The sequence below is a fragment of the Podarcis filfolensis genome, assembly GCF_964270895.1.
Source record: "Podarcis filfolensis genome assembly, chromosome: 10".
Lineage (NCBI taxonomy): Eukaryota > Metazoa > Chordata > Lepidosauria > Squamata > Lacertidae > Podarcis > Podarcis filfolensis.
This window is the reverse complement of record NC_139612.1, coordinates 51,303,370-51,326,665: the sequence shown is the minus strand read 5'-3', so window position 1 is coordinate 51,326,665 and position 23,296 is coordinate 51,303,370. Positions and strand designations below refer to the sequence as shown.

Here is a 23,296-nt window from a genome sequence, read left to right as displayed (position 1 = left end):
AACAAACTACAGCTCCCAGCATCCTTTGGGGGAAGCCATGGCTGTTTAGAGTGTTATGATACTAGTTTAGGTGCATACTGCAGATAGGGCCTTAGTCATGTCCATCAAGTTCAGTGGGTCTGTTCTGAGTAAAACTTAGTAAAACTGCTACCAATTTATTGAAACCATGTCATCCACAAAGATATTAAATGCTTCAAAACTAAATCCTTCCAGGCCCCCTTTTAAATGTCAGTTTTTTGCTGTGTGGGAGTCACTTTTCCATTTTGTTGTGAGCTTCTCTTGCAAAGTTTGGACACCTTTTAAAATGACCCAGCCATATGCAACGCAGAATGTGAATGTCTACCCTCTAACCCCCATTTTTTCAAGCAAGGTGACAGTTCTGTGGTCCTATTCAGATCCTGCACAATTGAGTCCCACTCATGTGGTTGTGTCATTCTGAACAGCTTCCCTCCACAGGAGCTACACACTGAAAAGTTGCCTGAGTAACATTTAAAGGGTCCCGTCGATCTTATCAATTACAGAATAGGTTCAAACTGTGCAGTATTCGGAAAGTGCCCAAACTAGTACACTTTGTTCAAATTGAGCAAAATCCATTTCAATAAAAAAGGAAATAAAGAAAAAACAGTGGTGGCTCCATTCATTAGATACCAGTGGCTTTAACATTATAAATGGTGGCTTTGAAATACATCTGCTTTGGATCTTGCATAGACTTGCACATATAAGAATCCTGGTTGATTCTTTCTTACTTTTTCCATATAAGATGTAAATGTTGACATCTTAATACCAATCTTGCTACATTTGTCTATTTTAATAATTCATAAGAGACAGTGTTTCTGTCTCTTGCATTCAACATTGCACAGCTGGCTTGGTAACTAATTGAGGAGTGGTTGTTCCCTTCAGTTATGTCTCTGAGCATTAGCCACTGTAGAACACAAGGCAGCTGAGAACTTCTAATAGGTGATTTATTGAGCTGTGTTTGGTCTCCCAGTTCTTTTTGAATCTGTGCCTGATTCTCCCTCAGAAGCTGCCATTGGGAAGATCACGACCTGTTTAGATTCCTCCTTAGTCCTCTGGTGGGTTGCGTTTGTCTTCTGCAACATAAGGTTATCTATATTACCAAGAAGGCTGGTGGTTTGAGCCCACCCAGGGACAGCTGTGTGCATTGCAGCAAGTGGGACTTGTTGAACCTCTACAAGTCTGTGATTCTATATGTTGTGCACAATTTGTCATGATGCACGATATCAGCTTCTCTTAGAGCTTTGGGGCTTTGAACTGTGTGACATAGTGTTTTTTTCTTTTCTTTCTTTTCCTTTTTGTTAAACCCCCCCCCCCCGTCTGCTGCCAGCCAATACACTTTATGTTAGTATGCTGAGTTTCTGTGGCCTTCAGAATGCTAGGGCATCATGATGTGAAATTCCAGAATAATGAAAGCAGCCCTATTCCCATGGTCTCTGTTCCTCTGTGGATTGTTAGCTTTGTTCCTGTATGATTCAGACTGCCTTGAAAGCATTTGGACCCCTGTTTTAATCTCTGTTTGCTGGTCAGAGCTCGCACTTCTGAAAAAAATACAATTTCACCTGATATTTATTCTCTTTGCTACTTAACTTGCTTCACCCACCTGAATAAATTCTTGTTCATGTTCTGTAGGCCAGCGTGTGTTTTTATAAGATTAGCCTCTTCATCTTTTATCTCTTTATTTCCTGTGTCCTTGATCTCCTGTTGCCTCGTTGTTGTGGATTTCCCTTGCATGCTTTAGGACAGAACTGACACATTCTGTCCTAAGAGAGCGGTTGTAAGTTCTGCAGCTGACAAGTGTTTTGGGAAGGACTCTTGTGCTTTCAACAGTTCCTTTCCCTGCTGATTTTTCCATTGTGTCACAGCTAGAGATGCTTAAGGAATTCAGTTTCTGTGAATTCTGATGCAGACTGACCTGACCTGTACCCCCTGAACTAATGCTCAGGTTGGAAACTAATTATTCTTTGGATTTTACACTTACCTGAATTTTGCAACATAGCTCTCAGCTACAAAAAGGTGCCAAAACATGTTTAAAATGCATATTTTAGAGTAAGATGTGTTTAGAAATGTGCATATTCAGATAAAATACACATTTAAATTAGATATTTTGTGTTGAGATATGTAATTAAGTAATGCAAGTGCAATGTAGAAGATAACATTGTGCTTTCATATTGTCTCAAGACTGCTTTTAGTAATAAGCCTCTAAGGATTCAATCAGTGAATTAAATGTGTGTTTGATACAGTTTAACATGAATTTAATAAACAAAAAAAGCAAAGGTATGTCAAGTAGAACCTTCCCTTCCCCAATTCACAGTTGGAAAATACCTTTGTTAAGACCAACCTAATTGTCACAAAATAGTGACACGCTTTTGAGTCCCCAGGGAGTTCAGTCATACCTAAGTTGGGCTCCAGTATAATCATTTTCTGTGTAAATTCTCACAGGATTGTTGCGACAAAGAATGAACATGTACTAGCACTTTTTACAGTGCTATAGACCCAGTTTTTCTACAGTTACGACACAGAAGATGTTAAGGAATGTAGTTAATGTGTTAATTCCATTAGTGAGGAAAGAGCTGGCTCATTCCTAAAATGGCCCGAATCTGGTGCTACTGGACAGATTAGGCACATAACTCAAATTACAGCATGGGTTGTGGGTCATTGGTTCTTATTAGGAAGGAGTGGATTGTTGTGCAACTGTGGAGTTACCTGAACACCTTGAGAAGAGCTCATCTGAGAAGAAGATTTGGAGAATTGCCATATCTTTGCACTCCGAGAACTCTAAGCTGCTGGAGGACTCTCTGCATGTTGACTTGCCTGCATTGCAGGGGCTTGGAACTCCCTTGGTGTCTTTTCCAACTCTACAGCTCTATGTTTCTATAACTTAGAACTTGCATGTTGACATCCTTTGGCAAGGACGTTGAAGTACAGGGACCCCTCTGGGACCAGAGGGAGAAAACTCTTGGTGTAACCTGCATATACTGTATAAATATAGTGTGTGTTTTTTTTCATCCTACCCAACTTCCAAGGAGGTTAGGGCAACCACATGGCTTTGCTGGCCCTGCAAGTTTCATCTGTGAGACAGGTTAGGCTTTAGCAGGAGCAATTGGCTCAAAGCCACCCAGTGAGATTTATGGCTGAGTGGAGATCTGAACCCAAGCCTCCCTCCCTTTATCATAGTCTAGCACTCTTGCCCCTCCACATCCCATTGGCTCGGGATCATTTCCAGCATCCCATTCCTTTCAACTCATATCATAGTTCACTTCTCAGAAGTGAGACCTGCCTTTTATTCTACTATTGATCATTTGAAGTGGTGTTTTTATGTCTCCCTCTATTATGCATGTGCAGCCCTGGTGATTTTAATAGAAAGCTTTGCATAAAGCCTGAGAGTAAGACATTTGTTTTTGGTATTTGAGATTCCTGCTTTGTATGAACTCTCTGGCTAGTTCTAATAAAAAGGCATGATTTATATAGCCTATGCACAATGTAAGTGTGCTCGAGGTACAGCAAAAGTTGCAGCTCTCTGGATAGTAATCTGCTTTTTTTCCATGGCATTTTATAGGCCCAGTGTCAATCTGAGGGCATATTCTGCATTATTATTACTTTCTGTGGCAGCCCCAAATACAGAAATGTATCTGGAAGAGCTAGATAGATGTTTAGGCTCTAAGAAAAGCAATGTATCTCTTTTCAGCTGGTATGGAATGTGTTGCATGTTGCTTGCACTAGAGCTTAACCCACAGATGAAGAACTTGCTGTCTTCCAGCTTTTGTTGGACTACAACTCCCATCATCCCACACCCATTGACCATGCTGGCTCAGGTCGATGGGAGCCAGAGTTAGACAACTTCTGTTGGCTGCCCCTGGCTTAATCTGTTATCTGAGTTAGAATTCCCCCATTCATATTTTTTTCTGTGCTGTAATTATACCCATATTAGCAAAGTGAATCATACAAAATACTTGCAGTTCTTTTACTTATTTATAAAACTTATATCCTGCTTTCTCCCCAGAAAGAAAATTGAAGCATCTTACAACAATCAAACAGACATGTAAGAAAATCAACTTCACAAAATGTATTAAGCAACCATAAAAAAATGGAATCTGCTTAAAAAAGGAAAATCAGCAAAAATGGGGAACTCATAAAACTCCAAAAAAAACTAAAGTGAAGGCACAGAAGAAAACAACCTTCAGTTTTCTTCAGCTGAAGGCCTTCCAAAACAATCAGGTTTTGGCTAAATGCCTGAAGTGAGGAGGACCTCAGGACTGAGGGCCAAATGTGGCCCTCCAGGTTTCAATATATGGCCCTCAGTACCCCATCCAAGCCACACACCTCTCCCTAAGCCAGACCTCTCACCTGCTCTTCTATGTGCCTTCCTGATTCTAGCTAGGCAAAAGCACTTAAGGACTTGAACTGTGTGGAGGTCCCGTGCTTGCCTGGATGAAGAATTGTGGTGAGTAGGGGCAGGGACCCCTGGCATCCGTGTGGCTGGCATGAACAAAACCTGTCTGCTTTATGCAGATGTTGAGTGTGGAATATTTAGGTAACTGCAGCGCAGTGCAATAATATATTGTATGCCCAGAGGAGGTAAAGATTATTCAAAATCAAAGCAACTGGCCAAACAAGACGCCAGCATATAGGCTGAAGGCACATAAGGCCACTCCCTTGTTGAAGCTAAGCAGGTGTCAGGGCTGGGGTCAGACGCAGGTCAGCAAGAAAGGAAGAAAATATATGATGCTGGTGAAGTTAAGTCTTTATTTAAGGAAACAAAATACAACTCAGCCTGGTGGTCTCAGCAACCCTTTCCAATAGGTCTTGCCCCTATGGAGCAGTTCCCAGGATTGAAGGCCTTCTACCACTCTTAAAACCTTCAGGATGTTCCCCAAGCAGTCTCAAACTGTGTCTGTCCACCTCTGACCTCTGCTCTGCTTTTCTCATTACTCTGCATGTTCTTGGAGACCAGCGGGAAGGGGAGCTTGTCACAGCAGGAGGGAGAGACTCCCTGGATTCTTCAGCAGTCTATTGATGCTCCATCTCTGCTTCAGCCTCAGAGTCTGAACTGTTCCCTGTCACAGGCTCTGCCTGCTCACTAAACCCTGTTGCTCTTTCAGCTTCCGACACCACCTCCTACCAATCTTCTCCCTCTGACAGCTCCTCTGTGTCCCACAACCAATCCCCTGGCTCTGAGCCTTACACCAATGGGGTTCTGCTTGGGGATTCCCCAGCTGGTATCTCTCATTCCTCTTGGACCAGCCAGTCCCTGACAGCAGATCAGAGTCTGATCAGTGCTTGGATGTATGACCACTTGGAAACTATGTTTACACTGCCTTGGGGGTCTATGATAGCAGAAAAGTGGGATGTAAATGTAAGAAAAGTAGAATTGGCTGTGTTGTATTTACTTGCTCTTCTCATTACAGTGATTACAGATTTCTCTTATTTCTCAAGTTTGCACAGCAGATTACTGTTATGCTAACTTTTGGCATCTCGGGCAACTTCAGGAAATGCATACAACATATGCAGCATAGTCTTTTCTCAGAGTGTCCATTGGTGCCAACTCAGTTTGTTCCATATAAGAAAAATGTGGCAGGAACAGTAGCCTTAGTCATGACTATCTATGGCAGTAGCTGGTTAGCAGTTGATCTTGGTATAATTTAGCAGCTGTCTTTAGGAATAACATCTGCTTTAAATGGAGCGAATGAACACGAGCACAAAAAAGGAAACCTCTGTGCTCTGAGTTCCTTTATGGATGAAAGTGGGAGGAGAGGCGGTTCAGTTCAGGATAAGAAACAGAGCCCGTGGCAAGGGAAGGATTTCCCTTGGCTTTCCTGCCAAATGAGCGAAGGGCAAGCAGAGAAGTTTGCTCCTCAGGAGGGAACTGCTGTCAGAGTCCGCTTCTTCCTTCCCCAGCAACCCTTAATGCTCCATCCCACATTGCTTCAGAGAGGCCCTTGATTTTTCATAGAGGCTTTTTTGTGGGGCAGGTAGCTGTAGGGGAGAATGGGACGCGGGTGGCGCTGTGGGTTAAACCACAGAGCCTAGGACTTGCCAATCAGAAGGTCGGCGGTTCAAATTCCCGCAACAGGGTGAGCTCCCGTTGCTCAGTCCCTGCTTCTGCCAACCTAGCAGTTCAAAAGCACTTCAAAGTGCAAGTAGATAAATAGGTACCGCTCCGGCGGGAAGGTAAAAGGCGTTTCCGTGTGCTGCTCTGGTTTGCCAGAAGCGGCTTAGTCATGCTGGCCACATGACCAGGAAGCTGTACGCCGGCTCCCTTGGCCAATAAAGCGAGATGAGCGCCGCAACCCCAGAGTCAGCCACGACTGGACCTAATGGTCAGGGGTCCCTTTACCTTTAGCTGTAGGGGAGAGGTTCTTATTTTAGGATCCTATCTAATCTTCTTCCATAGAACCTGAGAGGCAGCTACCAGCTTTGTTGGGAAACTTGATTGTTTGCTAACAATTCTTCACTTACTTGCTCGGTAGCCTAAGCAGCAGTAATAACACCAATCAAAAGTCTTATTTAAAGGAACGTATACACAGGTGCATCAGCTCTGGCCTTCATAGGCCCATACTGAGTTAGCTATATTGTTGTGGGTTGAGGTCAATGTGTGACTGCTGACCTTGGGTGGGTTGTGTTTTAGCACAACCAGAACCACTAAGAAAACATCAGCTGCAATGGATTAAAAACCTGCTGCATGCAGTCTGGGCCATGCAGAATGTCTAACAGTCACTGTGGGTTGAAAACACAGCTGTGCATGCCCTAAGATGGTCATATGAATGGACTTGACTACTTCATTTATCATTTTGCTCTGCCCTTCTGTAAATAAGTTTTATTACCCTCAGTCCTCACTTCTTTGCTTGACACCTGTCATTTTTGGATAACAAAAACACTACCAGAACCACCAACACATTAATAGGGACAGCAATTTCTAGTAATATGATTACGTAATGCGCTTTCAAGTCCCCCGTCTTTCAGCTTTTCTGTTCAAGTTGCTCCAAGGGTCTCTAGGTGTGAGATAAGATAAGCAAGGTAAGTACCTGCACAGGGGAAGGCTTCAGTAATGAGTGTTTTGTTTACAAGGCTGTATAGCATGTGCGTGGAGTGGAGAAATAGGCTCAGTTATGGATTTAACTTTGGCAAATCAGATGTAAATCAGATGCAGGTCTCATACTGGGTAGTATGCAGCAATGTTTTGCTCGAGAGTAGACCCATTGAAGTTAATGAACATGGAGGGCACCAAGTTTGCTAGCACTGTTGTACTAGATCACTTTGTGTAGAAGGTAGTCTTAAGAGGGGCGAGCCGGTGAACCTTTTACTACTTGTGATGCAGTGCCTAGTATATATTGGACACTTTGATTTTTATATAAAAAAAGTTGATGAAGTATGGTGGACCTGGTCTGAGCACATTTCCTTTGCCCTGAAAAGAAATGCTCACTTTGGCATGAAGTGAGCATATGTTCAGCCAAACCACTTCTTCACTTTGAATAAATGTTTGTCTTTACCTTAAACTGCAGTGATTGATTACAGAAAAAGAAAAGGGACAAAACTCTACACTGCTTTTTTTGTTGTTGTCATTTTATTTTGATTAGTAGAATACATTGTTTTAAAAATGGATGGATAGATATTCTTAACATACTTACCCATTTAGCAGCAGATGAAAAATGGCCGGTCCTCACTAAATTTGCCTGACAGTTGGTGACTGACTTGAATCTAATATGTAAGCTTCATAAGCTTTGCCATAATGTTTGGAAACGGTCATAAACCTTAAGAGTATCCTAGTCACACATTTAACCTGCCACATTTAACCTTCCTCTGTGTAAGAAATTTATGACAGGTTCCAAATACAATCCTCAGCCTTCTCCTTAAAGCAAATCACAAAAAAAGAATGGTTATTGGGTCCCATGGGAACTCAGAGTCCGCAATATATTTAAGCAGGCAGCAAGATGGCTGGAATTAGACATTCAGTGCCAGGTCTGGGAATCCGGGTTGCCACTGAATAGCTACAAAATAGGGGCAAGATGCAGGAATTTAGGGTGGGAGAGACTGTACTTTGCCTCTGTGCACCCACTGCCTGTCCCTTGCCACTCCCTTCCTAGAGTCATTACTTGTCACAATGTTGGAAAACATACCCAGAACTCCTTGTAGCAGGGGGCAGAAAGAAGCTAGGGGAGGAATTGTGAGGAAAAGCCACAGGCAGAAGGGTTTATGTGCTTCTTCCCACTTAGCTTGAGATTACATCCTCTTCATGCCCCTCTGTTGGACCGCACTTGAATCTGCCTCCGAACGCCTAATTTTGCTATCACCAAATCACAATTTCCAGAGTTCTTTGGTGAACAGCTAGATTCATCTCGAGATAGGTAGACAACATACCATATTGCATGCACACACCCCCCCCCAATTAATTTAGAGTATAAGCAGGGCTTTTTTCAGCCAGAACTCGCCAGAGCTCAGTTCCAGCACCTCTCAGGTGGGTGTTAATGCCATTCTAAGAGAATGAGGGAGGTGTTCATGGTGAGTTCCGACACATATTTTTTCTAGAAAAATAGCACTGAGTACAAGGAACTGGCAGTTCTGCATTTGCAGGGAATTGATCCTGTGTTGTGGTAGCACCTACTCCCTGGATCCTGCCTCTTTTGCCCATTCATATATCTCTATTTTATTGTTTTTGGCACCTGCTAACTGATTCCCCCTGCCCCCAAGCCTATCCATACAAGTAATTTTAACATGCAGTTTATTATGCATATTTGCTTTGAAACTGCTGGCCTTTTTAATATTTTGCTACATTTTATGTCAATTGTATTTTTAGCTTTCAATTTGGTTGCTGTTTTTTTAATGAAGATCTTATGTCGCCTCATGTAAACCACTCAGAGGCTTCTGTCAATTAAACAGCAAATAAATCTTGTCAAGTAAATAAAAAGAAACCAATGTGTAAATGTGATGAAACTCACTGTATATGGTGAATCCAACATATGGTGTAGGTAGGAGGATGGCAGAAGATCCTTCACACTTTCCTTTTATAGAGGGTGCCTATGACCTTTTGGGTCCATGGTGCAAGGGATGTTTGAGATTCATGGCTAATGCCATATATGCAGAATAGGAGAGAATGATTAGAGATGTAGGCAGCACGTCTCTTTGGGGAAATGCCTGGCACCCTTCCAACGAACTCGTAATTGCTTCACCGCGAAAAGCTGCAACGCAGACAGACGCAGCGACAGGAAAGGAAGAAAATCCCTAAAATGCAGAAGTTGGTGATGTAATGGGGATTTGATTCATAGCTGACCGCTGTTCTCAAGAGTCACCTTCGAGCAGAGGAGTGTGCTCCCCTCCCTCCGCAGGCAGATGATTTACTGCTTGACAGGTAGCTCACCAAAGCCCTTTGGCTGGAATCAGATGGCTTGTCTGATCCCAGCCAGTACACATCCATTTTCTCATACCTTCATTCAGGAGGGAGCGAAATAAGGCTGACTGAGCACAGTGCATCTAACAAATGCTTTGTCGGGTTACAGGAGCTCGGGTATTAAAAATTTATTTCTACCAAGGCTGAAGCAACATTAAAAAAAACTAAATGAAAAAATGAAAAAGGGTGATTTATGGACAGGGAATTTCTCCGTGCTTCATAAAACCATCATATCCTACAGCTGAGCATTTGTCAAACGCTACTTAAAAAACCAAAAAAAACCCTCACTAGCACCATTTTGGTTCTTTCATCCACAATGTTTATTCGGAAGCCAGGTTTGCATACAAAGCAATTAAATACAGTCAAACCTTGGTTGTCGAACATAATCCGTTCCGGAAGACCGTTCGACTTCCGAAACATTCGACAACCGAGGGGCGGCTTCTGATTGGTTGAAGACCTTCTTGAACTCAAGTGGAAGCTGCATTGGACGTTTGGGTTCTAAAAAACGTTAGAAAACTGGAGCATTTACTTCGGGGTTTTCAGCGTTTGGGAGCTGAAACAATTGGGAACAGAGCTGTTCGAGAACTGAGATTTGACTGTAATCTCATTTTATTGCATATGTGTAATCATTCGTTTTCAGCGAGACGTTTTGTGTAGCTGCTAGGGGGTGGGGAGTGTTGAGAACATGGTTAGAGCTTTAAGTATGGTAACAGTAAAGGTAAAGGTAAAGGGACCCCTGAACATTAGGTCCAGTCATGGCCGACTCTGGGGTTGCGGCACTCATCTCACTTTATTGGCCGAGGGAGCTGGTGTACAACTTCTGGGTCATGTGGCCAGCATGATTAAGCTTCTGGCGAACCAGAGCAGCGCACGGAAACGCCGTTTACCTTCCTGCTGGAGTGATACCTATTTATCTACTTGCCCTTTGACATGCTTTCGAAGTGCTAGGCTGGCAGGAGCAGGGACTGAGCAACGGGAGCTCACCCCGTTGCGGGGATTCGAACCGCTGACCTTCTGATTGGCAAGTCCTAGGCTCTGTGGTTTAATCCACAGTGCCACCCGCGTCCCTATGGTAACAGTAGAGGATAGCAATTTATAAATGGGACTACCACGTTGGATATTCTATCCTCCTTTAACGACTCCAAGGCATACCTACTGCACTCTGTTTCATTCCCCACCCACTAGACCACTTCTTTACGCAGCAGGCAGAGGAGGTTGGGTGGTGGTGCGTTCGCCAGTAGAACAGCAGTGTAAAGGGAATGTGCCTTTATAATCCAGCTTTGTAGCTTTCCAGATGGTGCTGAACTACAATTCCCATCATCCCTGACCCTTCGCCATTCTGGCTGGCCATTCTGTGAGCTGGAACCCAACAACATCCGAAGGGCAACAGGTTCCCTATCACTGTGCTATAGGGGCAAGTAGTAACCATTTTTTTTAAGGATCACACTAAAGCCAAATGCAAAGTTAGCTCCCCTCAAGATAGTCTGAAGGAAGGAAATATTGAGTTTTTAAAAACAAACAGATTTGAGTGGTTAACTCATTTTGTTGCATCTTTACAGTGCTGTATTGGAGATAATCCTGTGGTGTTCCTGTTCAGAAATATACTTTATATATATTAAGTACTTGTTTTATTAAACTGAATGGGGAATTCAGTCTCTTGAGTGATCAGCTGGAAGTGACAGATGTGATTATGTAGCCCAGGTCAGGCCGAAGTCAAGAGCTACATCAGCACATGATGATTTGAGAGGCCAGAGGCAGGAATGTAGCCAAGGTCAGTTGGGTGGTTGGGTCCTAGAAATCACAATACCTGTGTTTGCATGGCTTCTCTTCACAATATATTGCACACAATGGAGGAGCAAGCTTGAAGCATCCATTAGGTAAGGCCAGCCAGGACCCTATTGGCTCCCCAAGAGGGAAATCTGTATATTGGATGGTAATTCAAAAACTATTGTATGTCTGCATTTCTACCATGTCCTGGTTCTTCTAGGGATGACACTGATTCTTTTTAAAATAGTCTAGTAGAGGGAAGAGAGAGATTCCAGGGACATTGGAATCTGATGCTTAGCTGTTTCCATTTTAGGACTATATTTGCTTTCACAGTAGGTTGTTAAATTGTTGTGTGGGCTTGGGAGCATTGCTTTGGCCATGTACTTGCTGCCAAAAAGTGTATCTGACTATTTCCCCCTCCCTTTTGTTAAAGTAGTCAAAGGAAAGTACAGTTATTAATTTGACTGTGGCGAGAAAACACTTCAAGTGTATTAACAATGCTTTTATTTTCATAATCCCAGGAACATTCAAAGTTTTGTAGATCTTATTCCACCTTTTTTTCCCCCTGAAACACAAAAATGTGTTAAGTTATTCTGCAGGATTAGAAGGCGTAGTTATCAAAAGTAGGTCCTGCAAATCCTTATATGCTAATTTGAAAATTCACATGCTTGAATAGTTCCATGGACGTAACACATTTAAGCTTTGTTTCTTTTAGTTATGCTATACTTATTTGTGTTTTGCCATTTGAAGGTCTGCTGCTGAACCAATTATACACCCAAATGTTTTACATAACAGCTGCCTCTTGAGTCCTATTCATGCACCAGAAATAGTGGAACAAATACCACCAGGGCTTGCATTTGGCATAACATTTAAAAGGCACTGAATGCAACCCCAGCTTGCCAGGGAACCTATGCAACCCCAACTTTACCTGTTCCACTCGTGACATTGTACAGCAGTTTTGGTCAGGGATAGTCTGGCTATTGTGACCTATGCATTGATAACCTCAAGACTTGATTACTTTAACACACTCTGTGTGGGGCTACCCTTGGACCTGGTCTGGAGGCTCTGGTTGGAGCAAAATGCTGCAGCTAGACTGTTGACGGAGACAGGCTCTCATCAGTACATAACTCGGGTGCTCAAAAGTTTTCACTGCCTTCCCCCACACCAGGGCCAAGCTCAAGGTTACTGCACTATTTTGCAGCTTTGCTTAACAACTTTGCTCCACGATTCCTTAAGGCAGTGTTTCTCAAACTTGCGTCTCCAGCTGTTGTTGGAGTACAACTCCCATCATCCCTGACCACTGGTCCTGTTAGCTAGGGATGATGGGAGCTGTAGTAAAGCTAGAGACCCAAGTTTGAAAAAACACTGCCTTAAGGGCTGCCTCATTCCTTATATCTCTGCATGATCCTGAAGATCTTTGTGGAGTCACTGTTAGTGTTCCCTCATGGCTTGAATGCATGACTCCCGTTCCTCAGTATTGTGGGCCCAATTTTGTGGAACTCCTTTCCAGCTGAGGTCAAACAGGCCCTCTCCCTGTTGAACTTCCAGCACCTACTGAATATTTTTTTACAGCAGGATTTTTAACTGATGTTTGATTTTGTAGCTTAACTGATTGTTTACTTTTTGTGTTGTATGCTTATAAACCACTTAGAGGCTATTGTAGTTACTCAGTATATAAATTGTTTAAATAAATATATATGGCATTTGGTGTGAGGATATAGTATTGGTGGGCCTAATCTGGCTGCAGATTGAAGGCTCCCCAGCCCTGTTTTAAAGGATGTGCTGTTTTTTCTAAGGTGGAAATATCCAAATGTGAGCAGGAAGCACGATCATCATGCACTGGAGTTGGAAATGATAGAGCCTTATGATTTTCCTATAGTATGGGCAGAATTCAGCATATGCATCTGAGGCGTGTGGTATTGACCCCATGCATGGAAGAGGATATAAATAAAGCCATTGCTTTGTATTCATTGTTTGCTTGTCTTATAATTAAGAGCACTTTATCTTCTTCTTTACCTTCACCTCCATGCTTCTGTCTAACTCCCTCTAATTTGGAAACCACTTAAAACATGAGTCAACCATGAAATTATGCAGTCACTGGCTTTCCCTCACAGATAAACTATATTTGTGATGGAGAGTTATACAGGGGAAAAGATATATATTTTAGGACTCTCCTTTCCTGACAAGATCCTATTACATGCTTTCTTCAAAGGGCATGGAGACCAGGAAAAAATGCTGCTTGCCATACATCAAAACAAAGTGTAGTAGTGCTTCCTTTTTCTGATATCCCCCACCCAAGGGAACTCTGTCTCTCTACCCTACTAGGTCAGCACTAATGTTGCTTGTATCCTCATATGCAAGCAGGGCTGCTGCTTCCTTGCCTCCCCACCCCCACCTGCAGTTTTGCCACAGTTGGGCTCTGTGGTGGCAAGTGAGGCCTAGCAAGGTTCATGAGGCAAAGAGGGGCAAGGTTCAGGAAAGAGGCAAGGCTCGTGCTGTACTCTGGGAAACACGGTGCTCTGCCATTGTCGTGGTCTGAGAAACAATTGGGAGGCAGTAATGCTTCTGAACACCAGTTTCTGGAAAACACAGGAGAGGAGAGTCCTGTTTGCGGGTTTCCGACAGGCATCCGGTTGGTCACTGAGAGAACAGGATGCTGGACAAGACGAGCCTCTTCCACCGGGCTCTTCTTATGCCATTACTCCAGGAAGAAATAAGCTGGAGCGGAGTCTTTCTACAGCAGCAGGGGCTTGTGCAGCCAAATAGTTAGCACCGCCTGAGCAGCAAAATACTGCTCTACTTAAAGGACCCAGCCTCCTTCAGTCATCTCTTACTGAGGAGGAGCCTCAGGTCTTCCTGGGTTTTTAGCTGTCAAGTCCTCTGAATCAGAAATTGTGGTGCTGCATCTTCAGGCTGTTGAGTGGGCCTCACAGGTTAATCTGAAAGCACTTGTGGGACTGGACCTGCATGTCCTTCCCCTCACTCCTCAAAAAAGAGGGACATGGCTCCAGGGTCATGACAGTCACAACTAATGCAGCAGAAGCACTGGCACTCCTCCTCCTTCCTCTGAGGAGGAAGGTCCTTCCACAAAAGCCCATGTGTGTTAAGTCTGTAAGGTACCACCAGGTTTTTTGTTGTTGCAGTGTTCAGAGTATTAGACTGCGACTGGGACGACTTGGGTTCTAATCCCCACATGGCCATGAAGTCTGTGGTATGATCTTGGACCAATTGCTGTGTCTAAGCCTAACCTACCAGGCAGTGTCATTGTGATGATAAAAGTGGGTGGGGAAGAACTTTGCAACACCATCTTGAGCTCCTTGGCAGAATGGTGGGGAAATAAACTCAAAAGGACTCATGGTACGTGTTACATCTTTGTTCCATCCTGGCACCAGTTACTGAATAAGATGTCTTTACATAGTCCACAAATTTAAAGGATTAAAGTTTAAATCATCTCTCATTTTTTTTAAAGGGAAAATGGAGAGAAGAAGGGGAGGTTATTTGGTCTCTGAATCTGGAGTAGATTTTTTAAAATAAAAAGACTTCACAGGGGAAAATCCATTAATGTTAGGCAAGTTTGTGGACTGCCTTACAGTACAACCAAATTATAAATAAGCAACTAATTGTGAATGGGATTGCATCTTTAAACTCAATGGCGGAACCCCCAAAGTAGATAATGCAATCTGGGTACAGAAACTTCTCAGGGTGGCATTCTAGGAGCACCCAGTGTGGTGTAGTGGTTAAGAGCGGTAGACTCGTAATCTGGGGAACCGGGTTCGCGTCTCCGCTCCTCCACGTGCAGCTGCTGGGTGACCTTGGGCTAGTCACACTTCTCTGAAGTCTCTCAGCCCCACTCACCTCAGAGTGTTTGTTGCGGGGGAGGAAGGGAAAGGAGAATGTTAGCCGCTTTGAGACTCCTGAAAGGGAGTGAAAGGCGGGATATCAAATCCAAACTCTTCTTCTTCTTCTTCTTGCTCTTTAGCTCCGCTGTACAAAAGGGGACTTGTGGGTTTCTCTTGCTGTTTTTTTTTTTTGCTTTTTTTGCTGTGAGCAAAGGATATAATAAGTAAGTGCAACATGCTCATACAGTACCTGCATGGGATTAATATGTATCCTAGTACTAATCAGGATGTGAGAGCTGCTGCTGCTGCAAGGCAGGTGAATGGAAAGTATGGTCCGGACATATGGTGCTCAGTGTTTTGTTTTGTTTTTCTTAATCAGAATGGTAATATAAATGGGTAAAAAATCAGAGTTCTCCCTTTCACTGGGGGTATGCCATAACTTAATTACTTGTCATCAGAGTGCCTTGAAATTCTTAAAGGAAGGTGTTAGATGAGCAGAAGGAATTGTTAATGCTGTTTGTAAACCTACTGATGTTTTGCTAATGAGATTCCCTTTCATGTACTATAAGGTAGATAGAAGGAGAGTGATCCTGCTGTTCAGAATGCTAATCAGCTGTGCTGGAAAGACGTCTGTTTAAGCAAATATGATAAGAGAGCAAACTATGAAACGGTTGGCATCTTACTTGAGACTCCTAGGCTATGACCTTCAGTGGACCAGCATTTAAGAACTTTGCAAGGTGGAAAAGTGTGTTTGTGTTAGAGATTGGGGACAGATTGGATTCAGATCTTATTTAATGGCAAACCTGCCTATTTCACTTTCCAAAACAATATGTGAACTGAGAAACAGCCATCCTTTGAACATTTGCACTTCTCCGAATTTTGTGGTTCTTCAGTTGAGTACATAATCTATATGAAAATGCATACATTAGGGTAATGTCCCATATGTTGGTGAAAATAACATACAAAATTTTTGCAAAATTTGCATGCAAAAATGTGTACGATAGGCAGAATTGCATAGAAAAATATGTAAGTTATGAGAAATCTACACTAATGTGCTGATGAATTTTCATGAGGGCTTCTTTAAAAATAAATAAATAAATCACAAACTGATATGGGAATGTGGAGTACTGAATGCAAGAATGGAACAGTGAGAAACTGAAATGGACAGATTTGCACATCCATTGTGTGTGTAGATTGATAGATTGCCCTACCCCTGAGCTACAGAGTCGTGGAGTCCATGCTTTGCAAGCAGAAGGTCTTAGGTTCAGCCTGACATCTCCAGCAAAAAGGACCAGTTGGCAGCTCAGGGGAAAGATCTCTACCAGAGACCTTGGAGAGGTTTTCCTAGTCCAGTAAGTAGGATTGTATTGAGCTGGATAGACATATAGTCTTACAAGGCCACTTCCTATGTTTCTGTGATGTGGGAACACTGGTTCAAAGAGTTGTGTAGTTGCCTATTTGGGACTTCCAAAATTTTCAGACTGTAGCCCAAGTCAGGTTGACCCCGCTGGGGTATTTTCTCATGTACTTCCTTTAAAAAGCACGTGCCACAAAATGGCTACTGCCTGATGGGGCAGCCTCTGCTTGTTGCACCATCCACAAGTTGGAAGCTGAAATGCTACCCTTGCTTGTGTTCCCATCTTTGCTACTTACCTAGAGATGCTTCTCTGCCCTTTGCCCATTTCTGTCCCTGAGTCTCTCGGACCCACAGAAGAACCATTAATCTTCTGCAGCAGATCATTTTCTAGCAGCCAACGTTCTTTCAATCTTCCCAACTGCTTGTCTCAGCACAGTCCTGGCAAGGTGTCTGTGCTTAGTGATCTTCTCAATGCTCTCTAAAGAGAATACTGAGAGCAGTTGCGTGAAGGCTTTTGGCTCCATCCTGACCTGACTCTGCAAAATTTTGCCTTGGATGGCTGCCCAAGCAAGGGGGTGGGGGCAGTGATTTTGAAGCTCCCGTTTTTCAGGCATCTAACCTTGCCTAAAACCAAATTAAGCTTGCAGTTCTCTACCTTTTGTGAGGCTGAGCCAAGAAAGCCTGCTGCAAACTCTCTTTAAAAAGAAGAATGATAATAAAAATGAAGGTAAAGGATTCCCAGGCACTTGTGGTGACTGCGCTGCCATTGCAGAGCCAGCCAGATGACAGCAAGAGTTTGTTAGAAGGTTGTGGTTTACTCTTTAACCCCTGATCCTATTTATCTATCACATTCATATCTCATCGTTTCTCCAAGGAGCTCCATGTGGTGTACATGGTAAGCCCCCTTCCTCATTTAATCCCCACTGCAACACTGTGGGGTAGGTTAGGCTGAGAGGCAGTGACTGGCCCAGGGTCACCCAGTGAACTTTATGGTTGATTGCGGAATTGTACCCTGGTCTCCCAGGTCCCAGTCTGGCACTCTAACAGCTACATTAGACCGGCAGCTTTTGCCCTAACAAATGCAACTATTACGGGTAGGGTATGTTTGCTTTTGCTTGTATCGGAACTGAAGGTGCTATTGAATCACAGGTGTGCTGGTGTTCTGGAGACACGGAGCTTTCACTCCAGAATCGGGGTGGGAATGCCAACTTCCATCACCTCTTACCTTGGTCATGCTGGGTGCTGCTGCTGAGAGGTGCAGTCCAAAGAAATCTGGAGGACCACAGGTCCCCCATCCCTCCTTCTAGAACTCAAAGAGAATAAAGTATGTTGCTGGGGGAGACTTGAGATTGTGGGTGTAAGCAGCAGACTTGTGAGTAGTTCCTGTTTTCTATAGAGAACCAGGATGGCATAGCAATTTGTTTTAATCTGTTTTTAATATTGAATTTTAAGTCATCGTAAGAAGAGTTTGGATTTGATATCCCGCTTTACCACTACCCGAAGGAGTCTCAAAGCGGCTAACAATCTCCTTTCCCTTCCTCCCCCACAACAAACACTCTGTGAGGTGAGTGGGGCTGAGAGACTTCAGAGAAGTGTGACTGGCCCAAGGTCACCCAGCAGCTGCATGTGGAGGAGCGGGGAAGCGAACCCGGTTCCCCAGATTATGAGTCTACCGCTCTTAACCACTACACCACACTGGCGTAACCCACCCTTGGGCCTTAGGGTGAAGGGCAGATAAGAAAACTCATTACTACTACTTGAAAATGTGATAAGTCACTCTTGCTGTGCTTGTGCCCCCTCCCTATTCCATGAATGGGGCTCTGGACACCTGCCCCGAAGTCCTGCCCCGATGAGACCACTTCCTCAGAGCTATGGCCCACTTCCATATTTTTTGCTGTCTGTTGCATGCAGATGACTTTGTGAATGTAGCCCAGTCCTAATTTCATTTTCATGTATTTTGAGGTTAAATGTATAGCAAAGCCTAGGCATAGCTTTCGTAGGCCTTTGATATACAGGAAAAATTTCAAGCAATGTGCCACCTGTAATTACCATTAGGGTGATGGGAATGATCTATGTGTTTTCTACATGTGCCTCTCTGATGCTTAAGTTTGAAGGTTAGGCTAGATAATATGGTAGCTACATACCTTTGCGCCTTTCTCTCTCTCTCTCTCTGTGTGTGTGTGTGTGTATGAAAGGGGGGCAATCTGGATCTGCTTCCTAGCCTGTGCAGTGGGGTTAAATATTTTTCAGCTGTTCTGGTCCTGATCCACATTAGAAGGGCCCTGTGCCTGAAATTTGCTTTGAATGGGGAGAACTCCTATTGATGTGAGCATGTGTGTGCCCACCACCACCCAATGAGGATTGCAGGCGTTTGGTTCCAATCTTGATCAGAAGCACAGTGGGGCTGGAAGGGTGAATCTCCCCCACGTCCTTGGCTTCTTTTGCTTCTATCTCACACTGGCAATTTTTGTTTTTTTAAAAAATAGAACCGTGGTAAAACCTTGCATTTAAAGGCAAAGATACATTAGGTTTGTCTCATCTACTTTCGCCTGTGATTTTTCAGCTCCAGTCATTTAACGAAAATGGAGCAAGTAAGAATAATCGCTGGTCTTTGGTAGCTAAGTTTCATTTTTAAAATCCATTTAGATTTAGTTGAATTCTTCATCAGTCTTCCCATGCTTCTTTCTGCTAAGATTCATATTAAAACCATACTCCAATAAATTTGCTAATCTAGATAAGCTTCTTTTTTATATATTTTAGTATCCACTGCTTTTACTGTAATTGTATAGGCTATTAAAAATTTTTTTGGAGGTGGTTGAATTGAATGCATTCTTTTCCTTTTTAAGCAACTAATTTCACACATAAAGCAGCCTATTTTCATTACAGGGTCATTTAAAAATTACCCTCTGTGAGCCTGTAGGCTCTGAGCTTTATTATATTTAATCAGACTAGTCAAGTCAGCTTGTGGTTGATTAATTGATGAGCACATAATATTAATTGGTGCTTGATTTGTTTTTAACAGGGTCTAAGTTTGAAGGCTCACTACTTGTTGTGGTGGGCAACACAGACTCATCTTAAAATCATGACTATATAGAACTGTATCTCTGTAATATGTTTTTTATACTGAATATGTTCCATGTTATTGTTTGTATGGTTATGTGTTAGCTTGTCCACATGTTTATGATAAATCAATAAAAAATGTTGTTTATTTTATATGGTGTTATAACAAGGTTTCTCATAATGGGGTGGAAAACAGTAGGGCACCCCACATAAACAAAATAAATCTGAAACAGTTCTGTATGGGGCAGTATGAAATTTGATCCAAAAGCCTAGAATGTTTCAGTGTGAATCTTCTTCCATGGTAATTATGAGTTAGGGATTTACTTTTATTCAGAAATATCCTACTAAAGGCAATTTTTTTGGAAAGGAGGTTCTTTATTTTCTTTAAAAAACAAACTCTCTTTCTCTCTCTATTTTTCCCTGCCTCCTCTCTTTAAATTTGACAACACACACACATCTATAGACCTGTCCATGGTTGACATGGTAAAGGTGATCACTGAGTGCTTTTTTCACATGGAGAAATGGTCATTTGAAAGGACAGATCCTGAAGCTGAGGCTCCAATACTTTGGCCACCTCATGAGAAGAGAAGACTCCCTGGAAAAGACCCTGATGTTGGGAAAGATTGAGGGCACTTGGAGAAGGGGACAACTGAGGACGAGATGGTTGGACAGTGTTCTCGAAGCTATGAAGCTGAGTTTGACCAAACTGCGGGAGGAAGTGGAAGACAGGAGTGCCTGGCGTGCTCTGGTCCATGGGGTCATGAAGAGTCGGACACGACTAAACAACAACAACAAGTCTGATCTGGAGTCTGATCTGAAAACAAAAGCCTCCTGGATGTCTGGCAACTCCCAGAGCACAACAGGCAGCTTTTGTGTTTTCACAAATTTTCATTGTGAAGACAACCTTAAAACACACACACAAAGAAACAGCAAATACCTGTTGCCTGCAGTCTAGCAGTAAAATGGCAAATAACACTCCACGAAGGGAAGCGAGCTGCTTCCAATTCCAATGGTGTGCCCTGTCAAAGAACCTATGAAATACTAACTTTGGAATATTCATTTCCCCACAACCCCCCAAATCATTGATGCATGATTATGTGTCAAAGGGTTGTACAGTTTCATTGCTATTGAATTGCATCTCCCAAACCACTAGTGTTTTTTTTATATATGTGAAAAGCATTTCTAAACTCAGGTCACACAGTAGCAAAATCGAGATTAGTTCTCAAGTACAGCAGGCAGTGAAATAGCTACACTGAGCAGGTAATCTCTAGGGCATGGTATGATGCACCAGTCCCTGATTACAAGTGGTAGGGAGAGCAGAGCCTATACCTGTTTGTGCTGGAGGCGGGGAGCTCAGATGCATCCCCTTTGCATGCAAGTAACAATCAGAGTCCGTTCACATGCTGTTGACAAATGCAAAGCGGAATTTATTCATTCTGAAAAGAGGAGCCTGAATGCAGCTTTCCTTGCCTCGTATGAGTGCTTGGCTGCCAATGTTTCCTCTGAAGGCTGAGAGTAGTTTGAAGTGACCATATAGTCCTTTTGCATGCAAAGGATGTGCTTTCTATCCCTGAGCGATACCCTTCCCCAGGCCAAACAGGAAGTGCCACTCTGCTCTGCCATGCTGCCCATCCCATCACCTCTGCCTCTGCCACCACTAGCGCCACACCACCTACTGGCAGAGAATCAGTGCTGGCATTGGTGCCGATTTCGGGCAGTATCTCACAATATTTTGGCAAGATCTCGCTGGAAATCTGTGATGATGCCTGCACCGTTTCTCTGGCACTGTCTCTGGGGGCGGCGGCAGCTATGGGGCTTCTGCTGCCTGAGGTGGCTTTTTGCCACACCTAATAGGTGGGCCGGGCCTGCCCTGCCAATTCCAGTTTTTAATTCCTGAGAATGCCTGACACTGTGCTGCTTTAATTTTGTTCTAGTAAAACTCTGTCAGGAGTGACTTGCAGTTTGATTCAGGCTGCGTATCTGTTTGGGATCCTGAAATGTTGTGATCCAGGATGCAGCTGCAGCAGCAGCAAGTGACCTTTTCACATTCTAACCACACTTCTGGATTGATGCCTTTAAAATTATAGGTCACCAAAGCAGCTATTCTCTTTAAAGCCCTCCTTCTCTTCTCTTTTTGAGCAAGCTCCATGCCAGAGCAGGCAGGCAGGCCACAAACTGATTTATTTATTTTTTAAGGATGATTAAAGCAAAGACTGGGTTTTCCACCCAATTTCGGAGATGGGATCCTTAAAAAGCAAATGGTCACCAAGGACTTATTCTGATATCAAAACACTATCTACACAGTTCTCCACTATAACTGGTGTGGTGTGGAGGTTTGAGTGTTGGGCTAGGACAGGGGTCAGCAACCTTTTTTCAGCCGTGGGCTAGTCCACCGTCCCTCAGACCATGTGGTGGGCTGGACTATATATATTTTTTTGGGGGGGGATGAACAAATTCCTATGCCCCACAAATAACCCAGAGGTGCATTTTAAATAAAAACACACATTCTACTAATGTAAAAACACTAGGCAGGCCCCACAAATAACCTAGAGATGCTCTCGCTCCATACAGGAATCTTCAGTGACAGCATCCTGGACAGCTGCCCATTCAGCCTCCACTTAAATATCTCCTCAAGCACTTCCCGTGTTCTAGGCTTCCTCATATCACATATCCTAACAGCTCTCTGGAGGGAAAGCTTAGCTTCAGAGGTGGTGACTTGCCCACGGCTACTCCTGTAAAATAAAAATAAAATAAATCTTCATACAAACCTCCCCGCCACTTCTGACTACTGAAATACCCAGATAATAATTCAGAAAGAAACCCACCTTCAAAGTTATGACTTCTGTACTTTCTTATATTTTTGTGGTTCCCTCTGGCTAAGAAATAACTTGGTACTGGTAAGAAGCAATATGGAACGAGCCTGAAGTGAATGGTGGGGAGAGAGAATGCTCTCTGTGCATTGTACCAACCAATATACAGTACCAGAAATGGATTTTTAAAGGTAACTTTAGCATACATAGCAGATACAGTTTCTGTTTCCTGATTCCTAAGAACTAGAAGAGACCAATTATTCAATCCCACTTCCTTTCTTTTTTCATTTAAGGCAATGGAGTAAATAGTGTGCATATATACACTTTTTTTTTTAAGGTACAAGGACATGCTAGAAATTTGAACGGGCATCTCAAAGAAGATTGTATGCTCTTTATCACAGTAGACGTGAGCCCAACAAGAGATATCACCTGTAGAAAAACTGTAATGAAAACACACTTCAGATTTCGATCTTCCTATCTTGTTCTTGACTTGAAATGAAAACAAACTACAATCTGCTAGACAGATATTTAGTAATAAATTCCTAGCATGCTTAGTTTCCAGACAGGGGATAAATAGGAAGACTGAAGTCTTAGACTGCATGTAACAAACCTCAAAGCCTGGCGAGTCCCAGAAAAATAGTGCTTAATGAATCATAGGGGGAAATGAAGTTGCTTTGTGGAAGAAAGCTGTGTGTCAGGGCTGGTGGTTTGTTTTGAGGCAAGCAGGCAGTCAAGCAGGGAGGAAAGGGAGGGGGAATTCAGTCCGTGTCTGAGAGATGAATTGTTCAAACTGACGATCTGGGCTGCAGTCAGCAAGTAGAACCCCATTGGCCCCTTGGGTCACATGATCCCTGCTGAAATGGTGGCTGCAGTACTGTCCTCTGGCCATTTGCAGTGGTGGTGCCACAGCACACAGCTGGTGTGTGTCAAATGTGGCTTTAAAAAGGGATTGTTGCTTGTGGCTACAGTGATTTGCCTCAGATGAATAGGTTTTACAGGTTTTTTATTGTTTCGAAAGCCTGTGAAAAGTGTTTCGGCAGAGGGAACATTGAGGCAAAAGAAA

The 23,296-nt window shown here is 43.2% G+C and overlaps 1 protein-coding gene across 8 annotated transcripts in view; it reads left to right on the top strand.

Annotated features, from left to right (window-relative positions):
• The window catches only part of CHST11 (carbohydrate sulfotransferase 11), a 199,985-nt gene that overhangs the window by 50,952 nt on the left and 125,737 nt on the right, over positions 1-23,296 (top strand). For 2 of the 8 annotated variants that reach the window (XM_083574145.1, XM_083574143.1), the window contains exon 2: positions 4,019-4,057. The exons of 5 other annotated variants lie outside the window; for them this stretch is intronic. In XM_083574145.1, the coding sequence (XP_083430271.1) occupies positions 4,019-4,057 (39 nt within the window). Of the gene's footprint in view, positions 1-4,018; positions 4,058-23,063; positions 23,153-23,296 lie in introns of those variants that run through there. One more of the 8 variants, XM_083574150.1, reaches the window with a different exon arrangement.